This window comes from Lotus japonicus, chromosome 2 (assembly GCF_012489685.1).
Source record: "Lotus japonicus ecotype B-129 chromosome 2, LjGifu_v1.2".
Classification (NCBI taxonomy): domain Eukaryota; kingdom Viridiplantae; phylum Streptophyta; class Magnoliopsida; order Fabales; family Fabaceae; genus Lotus; species Lotus japonicus.
Window position 1 is genome coordinate 23,306,321 of NC_080042.1, and position 22,157 is coordinate 23,328,477.

The 22,157-nt window shown below is 42.8% G+C and overlaps 1 protein-coding gene across 1 annotated transcript in view; it reads right to left on the minus strand.

The window, feature by feature from the left end:
* Nucleotides 1-358: 358 nt before the first annotated feature.
* Nucleotides 359-22,157, minus strand: part of LOC130736251 (pentatricopeptide repeat-containing protein At2g02980, chloroplastic-like) — a 47,276-nt gene continuing 25,477 nt past the window's right edge. The window contains exon 2 of the mRNA XM_057588093.1: nucleotides 359-2,098. Within this exon, the coding sequence (XP_057444076.1) occupies nucleotides 359-2,098 (1,740 nt within the window). The remainder of the gene's footprint in view (nucleotides 2,099-22,157) is intronic.

Here is a 22,157-nt window from a genome sequence, read left to right on the forward strand (position 1 = left end):
GTCAATGTGTTGATGAGATGATCCTGCATTGACATCATCGTGGAAAGCTTGATGAAAGGAAGAACAAGAAAGAAAAATTGGGCTACCAGAATCTAGAGCTCTAATACCATGTTGTGAAAGATAAAAAATTCTTAAATGTATTCATTGCAGAAGCTCACATTCTGTACATGAGATGCATATTTATATAGTCTCGGGAACCTACTAACTCATGATGGCTTCTAACAATTTTAACTCCTAACAAAAAACAGAAAAACTTTCAGTTTTATGATCTAATACATTATATTTGTGAAGCTTGAGTAAATCTATTCTTCCTATATATGTGAAAGCTTTTAAGTGAACAGCTACCTTTACACAATTTTTACGAATAATCATGACAAGAACAAGATCCTTCCTTGAAGTGGTGAAAACGATTCCGGTCCCTCACTATTATCTCCCTCCCATAAATCTTGGACAGTAACTTGGTTGCATTGTGACAATCATCACAAACTCTAAGATTCTTTACAATTCGAATTGGAGCACAAGGAGCTGTGCTAATCAGACCATATGCCATAGCCAGTTTTTCACTGTGATAATTAAGTGCAGTTTCTTTCTCCTCCCTATCTATGTTCATAAGAACCGAAGATATATCCGGGGTGTATCCAGAATCTTCTAGTTTTTCTCTCATCTCAGCGATCATTTCATAAAATTTTTTAGTTTCTAGGTACTTCCTATCTCCCATTATGAATTCATGAACTGATCCATTCACTTCAATGGAGCTGAAACCTGGTTCTTTACTAATGCCTGCATCCGTCATAACTCTTCTTATATCAGCTACATCACCCCATCTATTTTCTGCTGCATATATGTTTGACATCAGAACATTATATCCACATTTGTGGGGTTCCAATGAGGGAAATTGTTTTGCTGCCCATTCCCCAAGTTTCACATTTTTGTGAAGCTTACATGCAGCAAGGAAAGATCCCAATACCGCCGTGTTGGGCCTCATGGGCATGTCATTGATTAGTTTCTGAGCTTCATCAAGCAATCCAGCTCGGCCGAGAAGATCCACCATGCACCCATAGTGCTCAACTTTTGGGACTAACCCAAAGTTATGAACCATCTTATGAAACAGCCTCTTCCCTTCTTGCAACAATCCAGAATGACTACAAGCTTTAAGAGCTCCAATAAATGTGATGTCATTAGGGATAACCCCTTGTGCTTCCATTTCTACAAAAAGTTCCAGTGCTGAATCTCCATCGCCATGCATTGCGTAACCCGAAATCATGGCATTCCGCATGGAAACGTCTGGGTCAGCTGCTGCAGCAAAAAGTCTATAGGTTGTGTCTATGTCTCCACACTTTGCATACATGTCAACCAAGGACGTTTTAAGTTTCGTATCTCTTTTAATTCCTTGCTTGTCTATGTAAGAATGGATCCACTTACCCATTTCAAGGGATCCAGATTTTGCACATAACACAAGGAGACTAACCATGGTTATCTCATTTGGCCTTATTCCACAATCAGTCATCTGGACGTAGATATCAAACGCCTCATCTATACAATTGGTTTGTGCATAAGCTAAAATCATGGCACTGCAAATCATTAAATCTTTGTTCTCAATGCTATCAAAAACAGATCTTGCACTTCTAACATCACTGCATTTACCATACATATCAATAAAAGCAGTGGCCAGAACTACAGAAATGGTAATCCCATTTCTTAGAGTGAAAGCATGCAACCACTTACCCAGTTCTAGAGCTCCTACTTTGCTACATTCTTTGACCAAACTAAAGATTGCAATCTCATTTGGCAACACACCCTCCTCAAGCATTTTGACAAAAAGTCTAACACCTTCATTCAAATTATTGGAATGAATGTAGCTTGCAATCATAGCCGTCCATGAAACGATACTAGCCCCAGACAAACCATTAAAAAACCTTCTTGCATAAGCTAAATCTTTACATTTAACATACATATCTATCAGAGCAGTACTCAGAGGAACCCCTGATTTCCCACAGTTTCTACTCCTCATTACATAACCATGCATGGCTTTCCCCAATTTCTGATCAGCAAGTTCTGCAAGGACATGAACAATACTTATCATTGCGATTTCACTAGGCTTTACTCCCGCAACACGCATATCCTTCTGGACTGGGCGAGACCCTGGGGCCCTCGCCCAGGGTCGCTTGCCTAAGGGCGACGCGCGAGCCAGGGAGTTCGGCTTCCCCGGAGAGGCCCAACCGGCCCACTTAGGACAGTTAGGGACACTAGGCCCAACCTTTAGTCTATAAATAGGGGACGGTGAATAATTGTAAAGGACTCTTGGTTCACTTAAGAAATAACAAGATTGAAATTCAGTTACTTTCTCTCTCAAAAGCGGTTACGCTCTCATTCTCTCTAGGAATCTAACATCACGTTCCTTACACTCTAGGTACTATACCTCATCTCAATGTTCATGGATGGAACATTTGGCGCCGTCTGTGGGGATCGGTAAATTTTCTACTCCCAGATCATGTGGATTGATTGCATAACCGATTTCACTCTTGAATATCTTGATTTTTCAACGAATTCCGACGATAGAATTGAGGTGGCTGTGCGACGTGGAAGATGAAGTGGATTTTCAAATCCAAATCAGCGTTCTCTAGAAAAGATCTGGATCGAAAACGAGGAACGTAATGGGAAGCACGTTGAGGAACGAATCTGTGGTGATGTGAAGGGAAAGAAACAAGGTTCGTTCGCAAGGGAAGGTCCAGGTCAAGAGATTGGGAGGAGCGACGATCAGGAATAGCGGCGAGCTTGAATTTCGACTTGATGATGGTTCTGGAGGAGAGCCTCGGAGGCAAGAATGATAGTGTGAATGGATTTTCAAGGTCTGACGAAGAAGAAGTCAAGAAGCGAAAAACAAAGTGAGATGAATGAGAAGAAGATCGGGACGATGAACATCGCTTTCTTAACGCCGACAGACTCAAGGTGATGAGGAAGATTAAAATAGAGGCGGATGATCTGTGCAGAACTCATGGCAGTAAGCGGAAATTGGAAGGAATTTTGAGCCAACCTTCATCTGCTACTCATGATAGCGCACTCGGTCGTAGCAGCGGAGAAGAGGAAGTGCGAACGCGTGAGGAGCAGAACCAGTTCCAAGAACATTTTTGCTTGGGCGGTCGAAGTTCGGCGAGTAAGTGTGGCGGTTGAAGTTCTGCGAGCAAGTGTTGCTGGCGATGGAGGTCCGCTGCGAGCAAGTGTCGCCGGCGAGGGAGTTCGGCGGCGAGCAAGTATCACTGGCGTTGAAGCATGGCGAGCACGTTCTGTTTCAGCGACGAAAGTTTGGTGAACAAAATGTAGCTATGGTTAAGTCCGGCGAACACATATTGCTATCATCCATGAGCGAAATTCATGAACGGAACCAAATATACATCAACTCTTTCAATCTTTTCCTTTATCTTTCATTTGATTCCTTCTCCATTGTTGGTAGTTCTGGATTTCTTTGTTCAGAAGCTGATGTCCTCTTCATTGTGTTTGATTCATGGAAGAAAGGAACATGCCAGGTCAAGACGAAGGAGCAGAGGAATTACGCGCGCCAACTGTTCGACGAAATTGGTGAACGATCTATGCGCTTCAGTTTTGCATATTTAAACACAAAGATCTACTCAAACTCCCTGTTGCGCCTGCAATTTCTACTGGAGAATGACACATCTGAGGACCGCATAAAATCTGGAAGGGAGATTTCATGCCTGAGAAATAAAATAAAAAGAGCGGCAAGACAGGGGCGGAGCACAATGTTGAATATAGTCACAGTTATGTCACAAGAACTTTCCATTTGTACTACTGCCTTGTTTCCGTTTTCAGGGAAATGCTTGGAGGAAAAACAGAATAGGAAGGAGCCTCCTTCAATTGGGAATCTACTTTTTGGAAAATGCATGAGATATGGAACCGAGACAACGTATTGGGTTTGCATAATTTATGAACTCTTATTTGCCTTTAGCCATCATAACATGATTGAGTGGTGTCACGAAGTGAGTTAGAGCTTGCAACTCTTATCTGATTAGCATATACAATTGATTCAAGCATGATAATTTTTATGTGATTATTTGCTTGTGTGTTAAAATGAATGTCGCATGCCTCTTTTGAAAAAGCCTCCCTGAAATAAGGGTCGAGCATCTATCCAAAAAGCCTCCCCGAAATAAGGGTCGAGCATCTATGACTAGGCGAAACCTTGGCCCCGAGCGGCCAAAACCACCGTCATTTTATTTTGGCGGGGTCGCACCTCTTTGAGGTATGGGGCAAAACCCTCGTCCCTTGGCGAGGCCGCACCTGATCTTACGGGCGACAGTGTGACCAAAGCCCTCGTCATCAAGCATGACGAGGCGAAGCCCTTGTCATCTTCTTGGCAAGGAAAAAGCCCTCGTCCCTTGGTGAGGCCGAACCGGATCTTACGGGATAAGCGTGCGACTGAAGCCCTCGCCTTCAAGCATGACGAGGCGAAGCCCTTGTCATCTTCTTGGCAAGGCAAAAGCCCTCGTCCCTTGGCGAGGCCGCACCTGATCTTACAGGAGAAGCGTGTGACCAAAGCCCCCGTCATCGAGCATGACGAGGCGAAGCCCTTGTCATCTTCTTGGCAAGGCCACATAATGATCTTACGGGAAAAGAGTATGAATAAAGCCTCCCGAGCAAAAGTCCTAGTCAGACTCAGCTGGTCCACATGGACCTAGCCCGGTATCGCCGGACGGGTGGCGACTTACCGCTAAACGGGTGGCGACCCACCGCTAAACGGTGGCGACCCCAAGCTGAAAAGGAAACATCTTTAGTGATTGAGTGGTTTGAGTGATCACATGCATATATCTGCATTATTTGATTCGATATACCAAGCAAGGAGAGAAATAGTGAAATTAGAATTGTGATTCTTAAGGCACTGATGGTTATTTGTAGTTGAAGAACATTGTGAACAGGAAATAGGTCAGACGATTTGGCAATGGCAAGGCGGCGAATGAGAGGCTTAGACGTGAAGCTTGGCAGACTTGTGGACTGGTCGAGCCCCTCGCAAAATTAGGGAACTCACTCAGGAAGCAGCTTAGTCCATAAAGACGCAGCAAGGAGCAAAGGCAAGGAGAGGTTGGCAAGCGACCATGACACTAGGCGAGCGAGTTTCTACTCAGCGAAGTCACCTCACATGTGGCGGGCCATCACGACCCTTTTCTCATATGGTCATCTGTACACTATTTTTCTAGTTCCCACGTCGCTTGGCGGGTCATGTACTTATGTATTTCCTTGCGCTATTTGGCAGTTTGTGTTTCATTTGCGCCATGTTGGCGACCTACGCTTTTTATATAGGCTTTGTTGGTCCCGCCGAGTGGCATAGTTAGGTGATCTCTTGGGCGGGGAAGCTATTGCAACTAGAAGCTGGGGAATAGTTCCTCCGAGGAACGTCGTACCAAGTGGAAAGTAGCAACGGGCGACCTGCTAGAAAGATCACAAGGGAATCAACGGTCACATTTTTAAAGACACTCTTAGCTCTCATGCTTCGAGCTTGGTGTCTTGTGGACTTGTGGACTGGGGCCCTCGTCCAGGGTCGCTTACCTAAGGGCGACGCGCGAGCCAGGGAGTTGGGCCTCCCCGGAGAGGCCCAACCGGCCCACTTAGGACAGTTAGGGACGCTAGGCCTAACCTTTAGTCTATAAATAGGGGACGGTGACCAATTGTAAAGGACTCTTTGCTCATTTAAGAAATAACAAGATTGAAATTCAGTTACTTTCTCTCTCAAAAGCGGTTACGCTCTCATTCTCTCTAGGAATCTCACATCACGTTCCTTACACTCTAGGTACTATACTTCATCTCAATGTTCATGGATGCCACACCTTCAAAAGATCCAATGCCTCATCAAGCAACCCATTCCTACCATAGCTCCTAATCATAGTACTCCAAGAATCAGCATCTTTGTCAACCATTTTAGTTTGAAAACGCTATTCAAACCCCCCCTTTCTATCGTTTTTCATACCTTCAATTGGTATCAGAGCGCAAGTTCTGATTACCACACCTAACAGTGTTCAGTGATACGGGTCGGTGTGAAAAACTGAGATGGCTACCACCAGTGAAGCACAAAAAGATGTTTACAGTGCAAAACCTCCAATGTTTGTGTAACACCCCGATTTCGGTGGCGTCACTTTAGTAACCAAAATAAACTTAATGCGGAAAAACGTGAATATTTTTTTTTTTTGATAATAACTAAGACAAGACTGAATTAAATAAAACCCAACAATAACAATAATCAAAACTAATATACAATATATAAACAGCCCCCGCTGTAGTAGTAACCTCGTCACGAGTAAACCTCCAGTGACGGAAAGAAAAGTGTAACGCCCGAAGGCAAAAGGTACAATCCACAAGAAAGGTCAAGCGTCCGCAACACCATCCCTCAAAACTGAGAATAAGCTGGCCCATCGGCCTGAAGCAAGACCTCCTAAGTCCAACCAACTCTCTGTGATTCTCGTAAAGAACCACACAAAAAGCTATAGGTGGGAAACTACCCTGTCCCCAAAGAAAACAAATGATGTTCAGAGCTAAGACTCTACTCCTACACTAATCCCATCTCGAGGAGCTCACACCAGCACTAAAACCTACATGCTAGCATGATCGTCGCCCGAATCTGAATCCAGAACAACCTAGTCTATGCACACCATCCATCCTCCTCTCGCTACCGCGATACGCTCCAGTTCCCGCATCTCAACCCTAGTTCCTCCCGAAGGATGAACCATCATGAATCAGCCCGCCAAAGTCATCTGACAAAGGGCGTTTGTTCGCCAAAGCACACACAGAAGACGCGAGGGTCAACTCCAAAGAATTATGTAAATAATAGCACCAATAAATATAAATAAGATAATAGCCACTTAGGCTTATAACTAGGGATAACATCCTAGGGGGGTTGCATATTTCTCAATGAACATAAACGACAGTAAATCACAGTTAACATGCCTCAAATAGAATTAACAAGTAACAAACACACTCATCAACTATGTCAGTATGCATGTTGCATGAAATGATATGCAGGTTAACCCAGTCAACCAATATGCAATCCGGAACGGATGGACATCAACGGATCAGCCCTTCACCAGCCACGGTGGTGCCATTTCGGCCCGCGTGCCTCTTACACCACACAAAGGTAGTCAGATCAGCCGTAACCCGTAGGTCTGCCATTTCGGTCTGCTACAAGAGACGTTTACAAACGCTCTTTCACGGAAATCCGGGTCTTATGACCATTTTGGAATCCGACGAGGTCCAGAGTTCGTCCTGTGTTAATACCCCATTAATGTTGCATGAATGCAGGATGATTAGTCAACCAACGTCTCCGATCTCACTCGACACGTCGCCACGTGTTCTAGGTAAATTAAAGTTTCTAAAAGCTTACCCTAAGGTAAAGTCGATTCTGCGACAAAATACAATAATCATAAAATGAGTGCAACCACTCACGATGACTCTTCGGGTCATCAATGCTCTCACGAAGTCTCACGCTTCAGTGAAGTTTCATGCTCTCACAAGGTCTCACGCCTCAGTGGAGTTCCATGCTTTCCACAAGGTCTCACGCCTCAGTGGAGTATCCCGCATTCACAAGGTCTCACGCCTCAGTGAAGCTTCATGCCGTTCACGAGGTCTCATGCCTCAGTGAAGGTCCATGCTTTCCACAAGGTCTCACGCCTCAGTGGAGTATCACGCATTCACAAGGTCTCACGCCTCAGTGAAGCTTCTCGGCTCATCCCTTGGATGGCTAACAAACTGCTCAACGAGCGAAGGAGTACCAACATACTCAGAACTTACCAAACTCCTCAACACTTGGATCCGACGACACTCCTCGTTTTTCCAAAACCATGATTTGACTTCCAATGCCTTCCTTCGAGGTTGTTATCATTACTTAAAGATTTTGAGGTTGTTTAAGGTCTTATGAATTTTCTTTATAAAATAGATTCCATTTTGTCTTATCGTAAGTCTTAGACATTTGCAGGATCTCCCAATCCCAAGTCGCTTCTAGAGGATGTCTCGATCCACTAAACAAGATTAAGGCCCGAACCTCGTTCGTCCTATCAAACTTTCTCAAAACTCTCAAAATAAAATCGGCATGACCTGCCCGCTATTCTCACCATTCAGAATCTCAGATTCCAGTACAGAGCATATTTAAATCATCACAATCAACAACATGTCATATATCAATAAATCGCATCATAAACACTTAGCACTTAGCATATAAAGCATGCACCACACATCCTAGATTACCCACATAGCACATAGCATGTAAGACAATCTCAAAAACATTCAGTAGATGAATCATCTACATTGTCAGCCGAAGCCTCAGAAAACATTTTCCAATCACACACAATTCCAGTGCATAAACAGTAAACAATGTCGAAACATCGACCCTAAGCATTAACTAGAGATTCAGTGAGAAGCCCTCACCTGAAGGTTCTCCAGGATTATCTTCTAACTCTTCCTCACAAGCAAAGCGTTGCTCCTCAGGAAATTCCTCAAAAGTTCCTTTAAAGCAAAGTCACAGAAATACTATCAGAATCTATCGAGAACTAAGCTATCGATACTTACTAAGGTTACACGAAGTAATCTATACTCTAAGGTACGATAATCTAGCGCGAAAGGACAAGTTTTCGGAAAAGGAAATTTTCCTCCTTCCCCCTAATAGGGCTCGGCCACTTTGGTTAATTGTGGGGCTCGATTTTTCATCGATCAAACTTGGTTCCTATGCTATCATTAGCCGTAACTAAGGGTATTCTGAACTCGGAAAAATTATCGGATCAAAAACTGTCGCAGGGGTATTTTGGTCATGATTTTTAACTTAGGATTTTCAAAACTGAAATCCCAAAAATAAAATTTTGCAAGGACGTTACTAACGACGTTTATGACAACTAATCCTACTAACACTAAGCTAAGGCGATAGTTTTTAGCCTAAAGGTTGAAGCTTTACCTCAAAAACTCCAAAAATGGGTATTTAAGGCTAAAATTGATTCCGGCGGAATTCCGGCGACATAACGGAAAATCTAACCCGGCAGAAGTGATCTTGGGCACATATAGAAGAGGTTTAGAATCAGAAATGAAAGATTCAGGATAGTTTTGTAAAAACCCATAAACTATCCACTCAGAAAACTCTACAGAAAAGCTATGGAAAAAGCGATCAGAGGTAAGGATTAGCGACTATACCTCGAAACCTTGAAGCAGCAACTGATTAATCAACGATCAAGCAAGAGATGAAGAAAAACTCTTCTTCCCTCCTCTTCAATGGAGCTCGCGGGTTTGGGAGAGAAATGGAGGAGTTCTTGTAATTTTTCTCACCTTTCTTGCTATATGTAGAAGATGGAAATTCGCGGCGAAATGAAAGTTTCGCGAATCTGATTTTTCCGGCGTCATTCTTCATGAATTCTAAGATATGTTTTGGCAAAGGAATTCCTAAGCTAAGAAGATGTCTCCTTGTATTTTTGGCAACTAATGCAAAGTCGGTGCAAAGTCGGTGTAAAACTATTTTACCCGATAAGTTGCTTTTTGCATCGAATGTCGGAATGGAAAACTTCCTTCTGAAGAAAGATTGAAATCATCAAGAGAAATGGGTGTACGCGTGTAGAATATTCATTTGAAGCTCTGAATAGAAAAAGTCTTCATTGTCGGTTGATTCTAGGGTTTTGAAATACCAGGGATTCGGTTTCGGCAAACTTCCGATGATTGGAATCGGACGTTCGTAGATTCTAGAGTTTCGCCTCGAAACGATTGTGATATATGGAAAAAGAGAAGTTCTAACATTTCTCTGAAGATTTTTGGAATTAACTTCCGTCGTGCCTAAAAGTGAAAATTAGCTATATACTAGGGTTTCTGACCTAGGTTTAAGCGTATAACGATCGTGCTATAACTTTTATCGACTTCAATACGAACCTCAGACTTTTCCTGAACTTTCTCCTTCATAAATTTATTTCATTTGGTAAACTCTTGTTCAGGTTTCCTTTCACGATACATCAACCCTAATCGTAAATGGAAATCTCTTCCACTTATTCTAAGCTTAAAAACTTTGGTCTTACATTACTACCCTCCAAAAAGAAAGTTTCGTCCTCGAAACTTAGGGTTCAGTAAAAGCTCTGACTATTGTTCTTGATCTTTTCCTCTAACTCCCATATGGCATCGTCTGTGTCTTTGTTCCAAATAACTCTTACTAAAGCACTCTGTTTTCCCTTCGATTGTTTCACTCTTCTAGTCCCAATGTTGACCAACGACGTCTCAACAGACATATCATCTTTCAACTTGCCGAGGTTTAACTACAATCATCAATGATAACACCACTAAAACTCTTACTCGAATATGATCTCCAGCTTCTGGAGTCAATCTTTACCCTAAGATTCTCATTCCACTTAGAAAAATTCACTCGCTAATCTCTAGCTTGTATCACCGAAATCCATAACAAGTTTCATTCACTCTTAGACTTTAAGCAACTTGTCCAAATATGACAACCTCAAGTGTTCATCTTACTACTAACACTTTCCTTCTTGTAACTTGTTTACCATCTCGTCGATAAACTTCTTAATCTCCCAATCAAATTATGACAAACTTCAAGTCCTACACACTTATGACAAGAATTAATAGACTTAAAACCTAAACCTTTCCAAGTTTGGATCTCTGATGCTCTGTAGCTCTCCAACATTTCCTAAAAAAACATTCATCTCTTACAACGACAACTCCTTCCCAAAGAAAATCAATTACTTAACACGAACTTTCCTCCCAAATCCGACTAATCCTCGATCAATTCAAATTCATCTTACGCATCCTTCTATCAAAGTCCATATCCAGCTGTGATTCCGAATATCACCCCCTCAATATTAAGTTGATCAAGCCTAATACATCGAAGGTGAAATTTAGAAAAAGCCCACTGGAACAGTCAATGAGTTCCTATCATCCAATAGTCACAAATATCCTGACCTCACATCCTCAACGATTCCGCTACGAAACTACACGCCCTCGACATCATACGTATACTATCCATAAAAATCTCTATGAGATTCATTCTTCAGCTTCTAACTTCTATTTAAACGCATTGGTGCAAAACTACTTTCTAGGTTTACCGTGTTATTCTAAACCTCGTGTAATTTCTATAGCTAAAATACGAGCTACGGTCAAATAAGGTGTTAATAGGCGTAATAACTATAAGGTCAAAGCTTAGACAGTATAAATAAGTCAGGTGTGTTTGCACACGCTACGAAAGTAATGGAATATACTATACTGAAATGAGAAAGAATGGTTAGAAGGTTACCATCGTTCTTGCGCTCTTCTCTGACAAATCCCTCAGCTCTCTCACCGTCCATGGTGTAAACTCTTTCTTTGACAGCAGAACGCTTCCCACGAGCAGTGTTCACAGTTGGTTCTGTCTTAGGTGCTCTGCACTGACCGGCAGTGTGCCCCATTTTGTTACAATTGAAGCACTTGGGCCTCTTGTCGGAACAAGCATTAGCATAATGCCCCAGTTCCCCACATCTGAAACAGGTCATCTCCTTCTTCAAAGTCTGATCTCCGGAACCTCCAGTAGTACCCGCCATGGGTCTGTAAGATCCTGAAGTAAATCCTCTTCCAGTAGGACGCTGATATGGCCCCCTGCTCTGAAATTTCTCTCTGTTCTGAAAATTTTGAGAGCTCGACCTCATCGGCCCTCCAGTTCCAGCCCGGTTTAGCCTCCGGTTCTTCATCAGTTCCACCTCCGTGGCTTTCTCAACCAAGGATTGGAATCGCATGATTCCCAGCGGCCTCACTGAGTCCTCAATATCCGGCCTCAGTCCATTGACAAAACGCTTGCACATATAGCGCTCGTCAACATGATCATTAAAGAATTGGAAATGCTTTGCCAAAGACTCCAGCTTCGAAGCAAATTCCGGTACAGACATACCTCCCTGACGGAGTGTCAAAAACTGCGCCTCCCTCTCATCCCGGGCACTTGTCGGAAAATACTTCTCCAAGAACGCGGTCCGGAACGAGTTCCAGTTGATCTCTTCATGGTTGGCTTCCATGATTCCCCTGGTGCCCTTCCACCAGTATTCAGCATCTCCCAGCAGAAGATAAGTCGCCATGTCCACCTTGGCACCCTCTACAGTCTGCAGAACGCCGAAAATCTTCTCGATTTCCTGGATCCAGAGATCCACTGCGTCTGGGTCAGTACCACCAGAGAACTTTGGTGGGTTTTGCCTCCTGAAATCATTGAGGCCTTTGTTCTGGTCCAGAGTGTCTTCCCTCTGGCGCTGATGCTGATCACGTGCCTCCTCAGCAGCACGCCTCATCGCATTATCATTTGCCTGCGCTGTTACCGCTTGGGCCATAGTGGCCATCATCTCAGCTAGCTGATTAGTATACACCATGTTCTGTTAAGTTAAACAAACAGTTAGTACTCATCATAAGATAGCATCTAGTATAACTATACAATATGATTAACCAATAACTTCAATCAATTTTTAAGCGAAAAATCGCTTGCAGACAATCAATTTTCACTCTTTGCAGAGTCACACAACCTAGCACAGAAGACCTATTCCCCAACAACTCCCGAAAGACTCGACCGTGCTCTGATACCACAATGTAACACCCCGATTTCGATGGCGTCACTTTAGTAACCAAAATAAACTTAATGCGGAAAAACGTGAATATTTTTTTTTTTGATAATAACTAAGACAAGACTGAATTAAATAAAACCCAACAATAACAATAATCAGAACTAATATACAATATATAAACAGCCCCCGCTGTAGTAGTAACCTCGTCACGAGTAAACCTCCAGTGACGGAAAGAAAAGTGTAACGCCCGAAGGCAAAAGGTACAATCCACAAGAAAGGTCAAGCGTCCGCAACACCATCCCTCAAAACTGAGAATAAGCTGGCCCATCGGCCTGAAGCAAGACCTCCTAAGTCCAACCAACTCTCTCTGATTCTCGTAAAGAACCACACAAAAAGCTATAGGTGGGAAACTACCCTGTCCCCAAAGAAAACAAATGATGTTCAGAGCTAAGACTCTACTCCTACACTAATCCCATCTCGAGGAGCTCATACCAGCACTAAAACCTACATGCTAGCATGATCGTCGCCCGAATCTGAATCCAGAACGACCTAGTCTATGCACACCATCCATCCTCCTCTCGCTACCGCGATACGCTCCAGTTCCCGCATCTCAACCCTAGTTCCTCCCGAAGGATGAACCATCATGAATCAGCCCGCCAAAGTCATCTGACAAAGGGCGTTTGTTCGCCAAAGCATACACAGAAGACGCGAGGGTCAACTCCAAAGAATTTTGTAAATAATAGCACCAATAAATATAAATAAGATAATAGCCACTTAGGCTTATAACTAAGGATAACATCCTAGGGTTGCATATTTCTCAATGAACATAAACGACAGTAAATCACAGTTAACATGCCTCAAATAGAATTAACAAGTAACAAACACACTCATCAACTATGTCAGTATGCATGTTGCATGAAATGATATGCAGGTTAACCCAGTCAACCAATATGCAATCCGGAACGGATGGACATCAACGGATCAGCCCTTCACCAGCCACGGTGGTGCCATTTCGGCCCGCGTGCCTCTTACACCACACAAAGGTAGTCAGATCAGCCGTAACCCGTAGGTCTGCCATTTCGGTCTGCTACAAGAGACGTTTACAAACGCTCTTTCACGGAAATCCGGGTCTTATGACCATTTTGGAATCCGACGAGGTCCAGAGTGAAGGTATGAAAAACGGTAGAAAGGGGGGGTTTGAATAACGTTTTCAGTACAAAACTACCTCCTTAAAGATTTTAACAAATCTTTTCGAGAACTAAGTGCAAAAGATAGAGATAGAAAAGCACACAAGGATTTTATCCTGGTTCACTTGATAAATCACTCAAGCTACTCCAGTCCACCCGTTAAGGTGATTTCTTCCTTCTTAGAATGAAGGCAATCCACTAATCAGGTAAGAGTTACAACTGCACTTGAAACCTACAAGTGACTAACAATTACACTGACTTAGCTCACACTAAGATTCACTCTCTTAGTCTTCTCTAGGATCCGATCAACCTTGATCTCCTAAAGGAAAATCAAACAACTGTTTGAGGTTGGTGTTTACAAGGGTTTGCTTCTGAATAAGCTGAGTGTAAACTAAATAAATTACAGGATGAAAGAAAGCTTAGAATATTTTGAATATCTTGCGCGTGTGTTGCTTCTCGTATTTTTCTACTCCGCTTCTTTCAATCTTCAGCCTCTATATATACTCCAAGGATTAGGGTTGAGCGTTGCATGGGAAATGCTACCGTTGGAGGGCAGTTCTGGAAAATCCAGCTTCTGCTGTGGCTGAGATCGTTAGGTAGGTCGTCAGGAAGGTACACTTGCTTTTGTACTTGGATAGCGACTTGACCTTTTAACCTAGGAGACTTCTGATCAGGGGAATACTTCATATTGGAACTTGTGAAGCCGGTTGATCAGAGTCAGAGGGAAAGCACAGATCCTCTGACCATTGTATCTTCTGATTCTGAACTCAGAGGGAAGAACATGGCCTTCAGAGTTTCTTGCTTCTGGACTTCAGAGTTTCCACTATTCAGCTTCTGGATCTTCAGAGTCTTCTACACCATCAGAACATCTGAACCTTCAGTGTTTCTTGGCTATCAGAACTTCTGGATCTTCAGAGCTTCTAGCGACTGAGTCCTCATTAGAGTTTGTATAGCTTCAGATCTTCTGAAGCTTTTCCACTGTTCATACTGAACATGGTGAATGCGAAAGCGTTGCTTGGGTTACCCTTTATACACAGTGCTTCTGATTTGTGTGAGATTGAGTTGAGGTCAGAGCCTGTAACTAGCACACTCAGAAAAACACGTTAGAGTAACACAATTGTTCATATCAAAAGGTTAACTTGTAATCATCAAAACATAGAGTTGTACTACTAGATCAAAACTTGATCTTACAATCTCCCCCTTTTTGATGATGACAAAACTAAGATTTTTGATGAACAATTCTTAAACAATAAACTGAATTCACTCAGAGTTTAGAGATAATAAAAAAAACTTATCCTGATGTGAATAGTTTATCTTGCTCATTCTGAATTCAAGTCACTGCTTGATTCTGAGCTTAGCTCCCCCTGAATCTAACACTTGATGAAAACGTTAGTAAAATCTAGATTCTGAGCTAAAACATATAAGAGTTCAGAGTAAAAGGCTTATGACATAAATGAAAAACTAATAATCAGAGCGCATAAGTGATCAGAGTCATAGACAGGGTATCAGAGTCTTGGGTATCAGAGTCAACTTAGAATCACTTCAGAAGAAGTGAAATGTATTCCTTGTATTTGCCCAGTGACACATCTATGGTCATGAAGGTGGAACTCTTAAAATCTCTAAAAGAAAAATAAGTCACACTAACACATCTTACACATCAAAAACTGGGTTTACTCCCCCTTTTTGTCATAAGCAAAAAGCTTGGGGTGTGAAAAACTTAGCTTGAAGTACAAGGTACTCCCCCTTAGAGAAGGTCTAAGTTTAAGGAAAATGAAAATGATGTAAGAATCAGAGTTAGGAGAAAATAAATAGGAGAGTTAATGCAAGGGATGAACGTTTACCACCGGTCAAGTGAGTAAATAGAAGGGTCAGTTACCAAGAACTTAACCTCGAGAAACTGTAGGAGCATTAACTTTCAGAGAGAAAGTGAAGCCTATAAGAAAAGAAACGTTGGAGAGAAAGGTAAGCTTCACACCTCGAATAATTTTCAGTAAGAAAAAAATGGCATCATACAGAACGACATTAGAAGAGCTCAGAAGGAAGGCTTTTGAGGAAGATATGTTCCTCAATATTAGGCATCCCGATGGTACAAAAACCATACAAGAGCTGACGAAGACACTGCTGGAAGAAGATCTTGGTCCAGAGATGGAGAAAGATCTGAAGGAGTTCCTCTGCTTCGTGGAGGAGATTCAGGGGCTTTGCCAGCGGGAGCTGAATCTGCTGGAAGAGAAGGAGACTGTGGAAAAGAGACTTAAGACGACAGAAGATAGTCTAGAGAGAGAGGAGCTGAGCATCAGACTCGGCAACATAGAGTATACACTGGATCGTCTGGAGAAGGAATGAGTGGAGCAGCGCCAAGAATGCAGAAGAATGAGGAAGGATCCTCCATTCTAGATATAGGGAATAATGTATGATGGAAAGAAGTATGATGTAAACATAGAACAATTATGAATAAACCAGGTTTTGCAAACATATGTGACACAAATATATATAGATATATGCATATAGAATCACAAACGAACAAATGAAAATAAGTAATTAAAAAGAATAAACAGAGTTTAACAAAAAGGAAAACAAAGTAAACGAAAGAAGAAAAAGAAGAGATCCTAAGACTAAGGTTTGTCAGTACGGCGCAGAAGTTCCATCATCATTTGCTTCATCTCAATCAGCATGGATTCATGAGTGTCAAGACGTTGTTCCATGATGTCGAGTCTGGATGAGCTTGTCTGAGTAGAGCTGGAAGGAACGTTCTGAGCAGCTTGAGGTTCTGGAATGGAAGCAGAAGCAGCAGGAGTAAACATAACTGGTGCAAGTCGCTCTGCCTCAGCCTCAGCTTCAAGACGCTCTGCCTCAAGTCTTGCTTGTTCAGCCTTAGCTGCTGCTTGACGTGCAGCTTCTTCGTCTTGTTCTTTCTTTCTCTGGGCTTCTTCAATGGCTTCAAGAAGCTTGTTTCTCTGTTCTAGTTCGTGAAGAGTCACCCTCCTAGCAAACCTTTGCTTTGCAGCCTCAATGCTCTGACTGCCCTCTGCATGCAGGAGCTGCAGCATAACGGGAAACTGAGCCACTAGCCAAGTGCTCAAATTGTTCCACTCATCAGCCACATTGTCAGCATTCTCACTGAGATCAGTCTGACCGTGCACATTGCGGAGCCTCAAGGAGGCTTCATGATTGAAAATATTGATGCACTCAGAGAGAGATGTGGGTTGAAGGTGAGTATAGGGAATGATGGAGAGGTTGGGTGCAGGAGAGGCTGGGTGATTGCTGCTATGAGCTTCAGAGGCACCTTGTGGAGAACCAATGTTAATTATGGGAGCATTGGGTTCAGAGGTTCCACGGTGAGGGTCTGAAGTTTCAACCAGAGGGTGAGGTGATCTAACCGAGGATTGGTTAGACACTGATTGTTCAGGTTCAGGGTCTGGTTGAATTGGCTCTTGTTGGTCAGGGACAGGGTGAGCTTGTTGGACTAAGGGGTCTGCCTCTTGGATAGGATTGGCCAAGATAGGTTCATCTGGGTCAACTAGACGTTCAGGTCTAGGGCCAGGATATTGCCTAGGGCTTGGACATGTAAGGTAATATTCTTCCAAGGCAGATACCTTCTCTTTCCTAACCTCCATGAATTTTCTAATTGATTCAGAAGTGTTGGAGGGAGGAGAGTCAATCACATTGATGGGGAAGGATACAGGTGTGAAGGCTGATGAAGAGTCTGTATCCGTGGGTCTGACAGCAGGACGTGCTGATGCTCTGGGAGCAGAGTGATCAGACGTTCTGGGTTGTGGTTCTGTTTGGTTGGGCTCGGTTTGGTCATGGATGATGGGTTCAGAAGGTAATGGGTCGACTGGAATGGTAAGGAGAGAGGTTGGATCTTCTGACCTAGAGGGTTGGTTCTGAAGCAAATTCCAGAGAGGTGCTTCAGTAGGAGAAGGTTGAAAGAAGGAAGATCTTGGGGAATGTGGTGGAGAGGTGGTTTGTGCGGCTGGTTGGGTTTCAGGAATAGGAGTGAGGGGATTTGAAGAGTGTTGGAGTAAGGCAGAAATCGGGAGTGCATAAAATAAATTCAAATCATCATCAGAGGTAAGTGCAGGCTTACTTGTATGTGCTGATGATCGAGTCACTCTGGCAGGAGCTTCAGTCCTTCTGACCTCTGCAGCAGCTGGTTCCACCCGAGTAGGCTTCACCACAATTCTGACTTTCTTCTGCTTCTTCTTTGGAGGACCATCCTCACTATCATCACCATCATCATCAGCAGGCTTGCTCTTCGGTTTCTTGACCAGAGGGACATCAGATTCCTCTGAGGAATCTTCCAGAACCATCTTCCTCTTGGTTTTCTTCTTTGGAGGAGAAGAATACTCTGGAGCTGGTGGAAGTCTGCTGACAAAATCATCAAGGTCAATCTCGAATCCTTGAGCCCTGAGGTCTTCAACATAGCATCTGATGGCTTCAGGATGGTCTGCTTGAGTCCACAGAGGGTAGTTATTCAGAGGCATTCTTCTTCCTCTGATCTCAGAAGATGTGTCTTCATGAGCAGGAGCAATCTTCTTCTGGATTAAGCCCATCTTCTTCAAAGAGTTGGCAGTGAAGACGTCACTGACAATTGTGCTCAAGTCCTCTGTGCAACCAGCATTGATCAAATCTTGCACCAAGTTGCTTTCAATGAGAAAGTCTGAGAGCAGCCTCCCAAAAGGGATATATTTGATGGCTGACTTGATGGAGGCGGTGGTGCGAGACTTCCGGATGCATTCCTTCAAATAGGAGAACAGGAAGTAGGGAAGGCAGATCTTCTCCTTGTCTTGAATGAAGAACAGCATCGCCTTCTGGTTGAAGTTGATGTAGTCTGGAGAACTTCCCTTTGGTCGCTGATTGATGCAGTTGAGCAGGATCTTGTGCCAGATCCTGAGTTTGGGATGAAGGTCCATCACCTTGTAGCTCGTCTTGCCCGGTTTGAAAGTGGTGTACAGGGCCTTGTTGACTATGTCCTTGGTTCTGGGTTTCAGCTTCGATTCCGTTAGTGAGAACCGATACCCATGAGCAGTTTCTGCACCAAGCAGATTCACGAATGACTTCTCCGTGATGATGATCTTCCTACCCAGTATGTAGGAGACTACCTGAGTGTCATCACAATCAGCGTGCTTCCAGAATTCCTTTACTAGCTTCTCATACACCGGTCCTCGAAGTCGATTGAAGTAGTTTCCCCAACCTTGAGCTTGGACTTCAGGACGAAGATCAAACCCATTAGCAGCCAAGTTGTCGAGGTTGAATCTCCATTCTGCCAGGACTTGGAGTTCCTCAAGAGGAAATACACAGTGAACGGCACAGCCCCGTTCTGCAATAGGAACAACCTGCTCTTGAGCTTGAGCTTGTTCTTGTGCTGGGTTCTCAGAGCCTTGTTGACCCGTTGCCAAACCGACTACCATGTGAGGGAACTGAGGTGCATCTGCAGTAGATCTTCTGGTTTGTCTCACCATTTTGAAGAGGTTGAGGGTTTGAGGTAGAAGATGAAGTTTGAAGGATGAGGAGTGATCGAGAGAGAAATCACGAAGGAGGCGGTTTTGAAAAACAGAGAGTGCGAGAGTGAAAACCGGAAGTGAGAGAGAACGTGTGTGTATAGTGGGTTTTATCAAATAACCGTTGTTGATTCAAAAAGCACTTTAAGATCAACGGTTGAAAATTAAAGATAGATAGTAACAGTAAAATACACAATCACACACAGGAGATAAGCATATCTACACGCAATCATAACAGACTGTCACACGGGCACAAGGAACTATGCATCAGAAATTCTGACGCACGTGTTGTTGTCTCAGCTTCAGAGTCAGTACCAGTGGGCACACACACTCTGATTGAGTTACCTTCTGGACTAGACATCTTCTGATCAAGAAGTATCATAGTCAGAGGTTCTGATCCATCTTCACTCTGGACAAAAGTCCATGCTTAGATTTTTCAGAATAAAATTAAATCTATCTTCAGCTAAGGGCTTTGTAAAGATATCTGCCCATTGATGGTCAGTATTAACAAACTTCAGAAGAAGTACGCCCTTCTGTACATAATCTCTAATAAAATGATACTTTACCTCAATGTGCTTTGCCCTTGAATGCAAGATAGGATTCTTACTCAATGAAATTGCAGCAGTGTTATCACAATAGATTGGGATATTGCTCTCAAGGATCTGATAATCCTCCAGCTGATGTTTCATCCAGAGCATCTGAGTGCTGCATATTGCTGCTGAGATATATTCTGCCTCTGCAGTTGATAGTGCAATGGTTGATTGCCTCTTGCTTGCCCATGAGACTAGATTGCTTCCCAGAAATTGACAATTTCCAGAAGTACTTTTTCTCTCTGTTCTATCTCCAGCATAATCAGCATCACAATAACCTGAAAGCTTATACTCTGATGTTTTCTTATACATCAAGCCAAGGTTAGTGGTGCCTTTCAGATACCTTAGGATCCTCTTAACAGCGGTTAAGTGAGTTTCCCTTGGATCTGATTGGAAACGAGCACATAAATGAACACTAAATAATATGTCTGGCCTAGATGCAGTTAAGTATAGAAGTGAACCTATCATGCCACGATAGAGCTTCTGACATACTTTACCACTTATATCTTCTTTTTCCAGAATGCATGTTGGATGCATTGGAGTCTTGGCCACTGTAGATTCCAGCATATTGAACTTCTTCAGAAGTTCTTTAGTGTACTTGCTCTGATGGATATATGTTCCTTCTGGTGTTTGATTAACTTGTATTCCCAGAAAGTACTTTAATTCTCCCATCATACTCATCTAAAATTCAGCCTGCATCATCTCAGAAAATTCTTTGCATAGAGATTGATTAGCAGAACCAAATATAATATCATCAACATAAATTTGCACAATTAAGATATCATCTTTATAAGTCTTGCAAAAGAGAGTTGTATCTACTTTACCCCTTACAAACTCATTCTCTAGAAGGAATGAGCTAAGTCTCTCATACCATGCTCTGGGAGCTTGCTTCAGACCGTAGAGTGATTTCTTCAATTTGAACACATGGTCTGGTTTCTTTTTATCTTCAAAACCTGGGGGTTGATGAACATAGACTTCCTCTGAGATATAACCATTTAGGAAGGCACTCTTTACGTCCATCTGATGTAGAATTATGTTGTGATTTACTGAGAAAGAGATCAATAGTCTGATTGCCTCCAGTCTAGCTACTGGAGCAAATGTTTCAGTGTAGTCTATTCCTTCCTGCTGGCTGTAGCCTTGAGCAACTAGCCTTGCCTTGTTTCTGACTACATCTCCTTTCTCATTTAGCTTGTTTCTGAATACCCATTTCGTTCCAATAACATGGACATTCTCAGGCTTCTTCACTAAGCTCCAAACATCGTTCTTGGAGAATTGATTCAATTCTTCTTCCATGGCCAGAATCCAATCCTTGTCCTGAAGAGCTTCATCTATGGACTTGGGTTCAATTAAGGACACCAATCCATTCAGACTCAGTAAGGTCTCTTCAGAGGGTCTGAAGGCAGATCTGGTTCTGACTGGTTCATCTTTGTTGCCCAGAATCAATTCCTTAGGATGAGCTGCAGTGATTCTGCTCTTCTTCAGAGTTTGTGAGTTAGAGGGACCAGCTTCTTCCTCTGGTTCATCTTCCTCTGGCTCAACTTCCTCTGGAGCTTTGCCTTTGTCAGAAACATTAATGCTTAAATCTGCAAACTTTTCAACTAGCTTTGACTGGTCAGAGTCAAGCTTATCATCAAATCTAACATGAATAGATTCTTCAATAGTCTTAGCATCAGTATTATAAAATCTAAAACCTTTAGATCTATCAGAATAACCAAGTAATAGACACTTAGAAGACTTAGCATCAAATTTATGCAATCTATCCTTAGTATTGAGAACATAACAAACACAGCCAAAAGGATGAAAATAAGAAATGTTGGGTTTTATGTTCTTCCACAATTCATAAGGAGTCTTATTCAGAATTGGTCTCACAGAGATTCTATTCTGAATGTAACATGCTGTATTTACTGCCTCTGCCCAAAAGTGCTTAGCCATGCCAGTTTCTTGGAGCATGGTTCTAGCCATCTCCTGAAGAGTTCTGTTCTTCCTCTCAACAACACCATTTTGTTGAGGAGTTCTGGGACAAGAGAAATCATGTGCAATTCCATAGGAATCAAACAGACTCTCAAACTTGTCATTCTCAAACTCTCCACCATGGTCACTTCTGACACGCACAATTCTACAAGCCTTCTCGTTTTGCACTTGAGCAATGAAGGTAGAGAACACAGCATGAGACTCATCCTTGCGGGTTAGAAACTTTACCCATGTCCAGCGGCTATAGTCATCAACGATAAACCATCCCATATCTCTTGCCACCTATAGACTCAGTTTTCACTGGTCCAAACAGGTCGATATGAAGAAGTTCTAACGGCCTTGAGGTTGAGACAACATTCTTTGCCT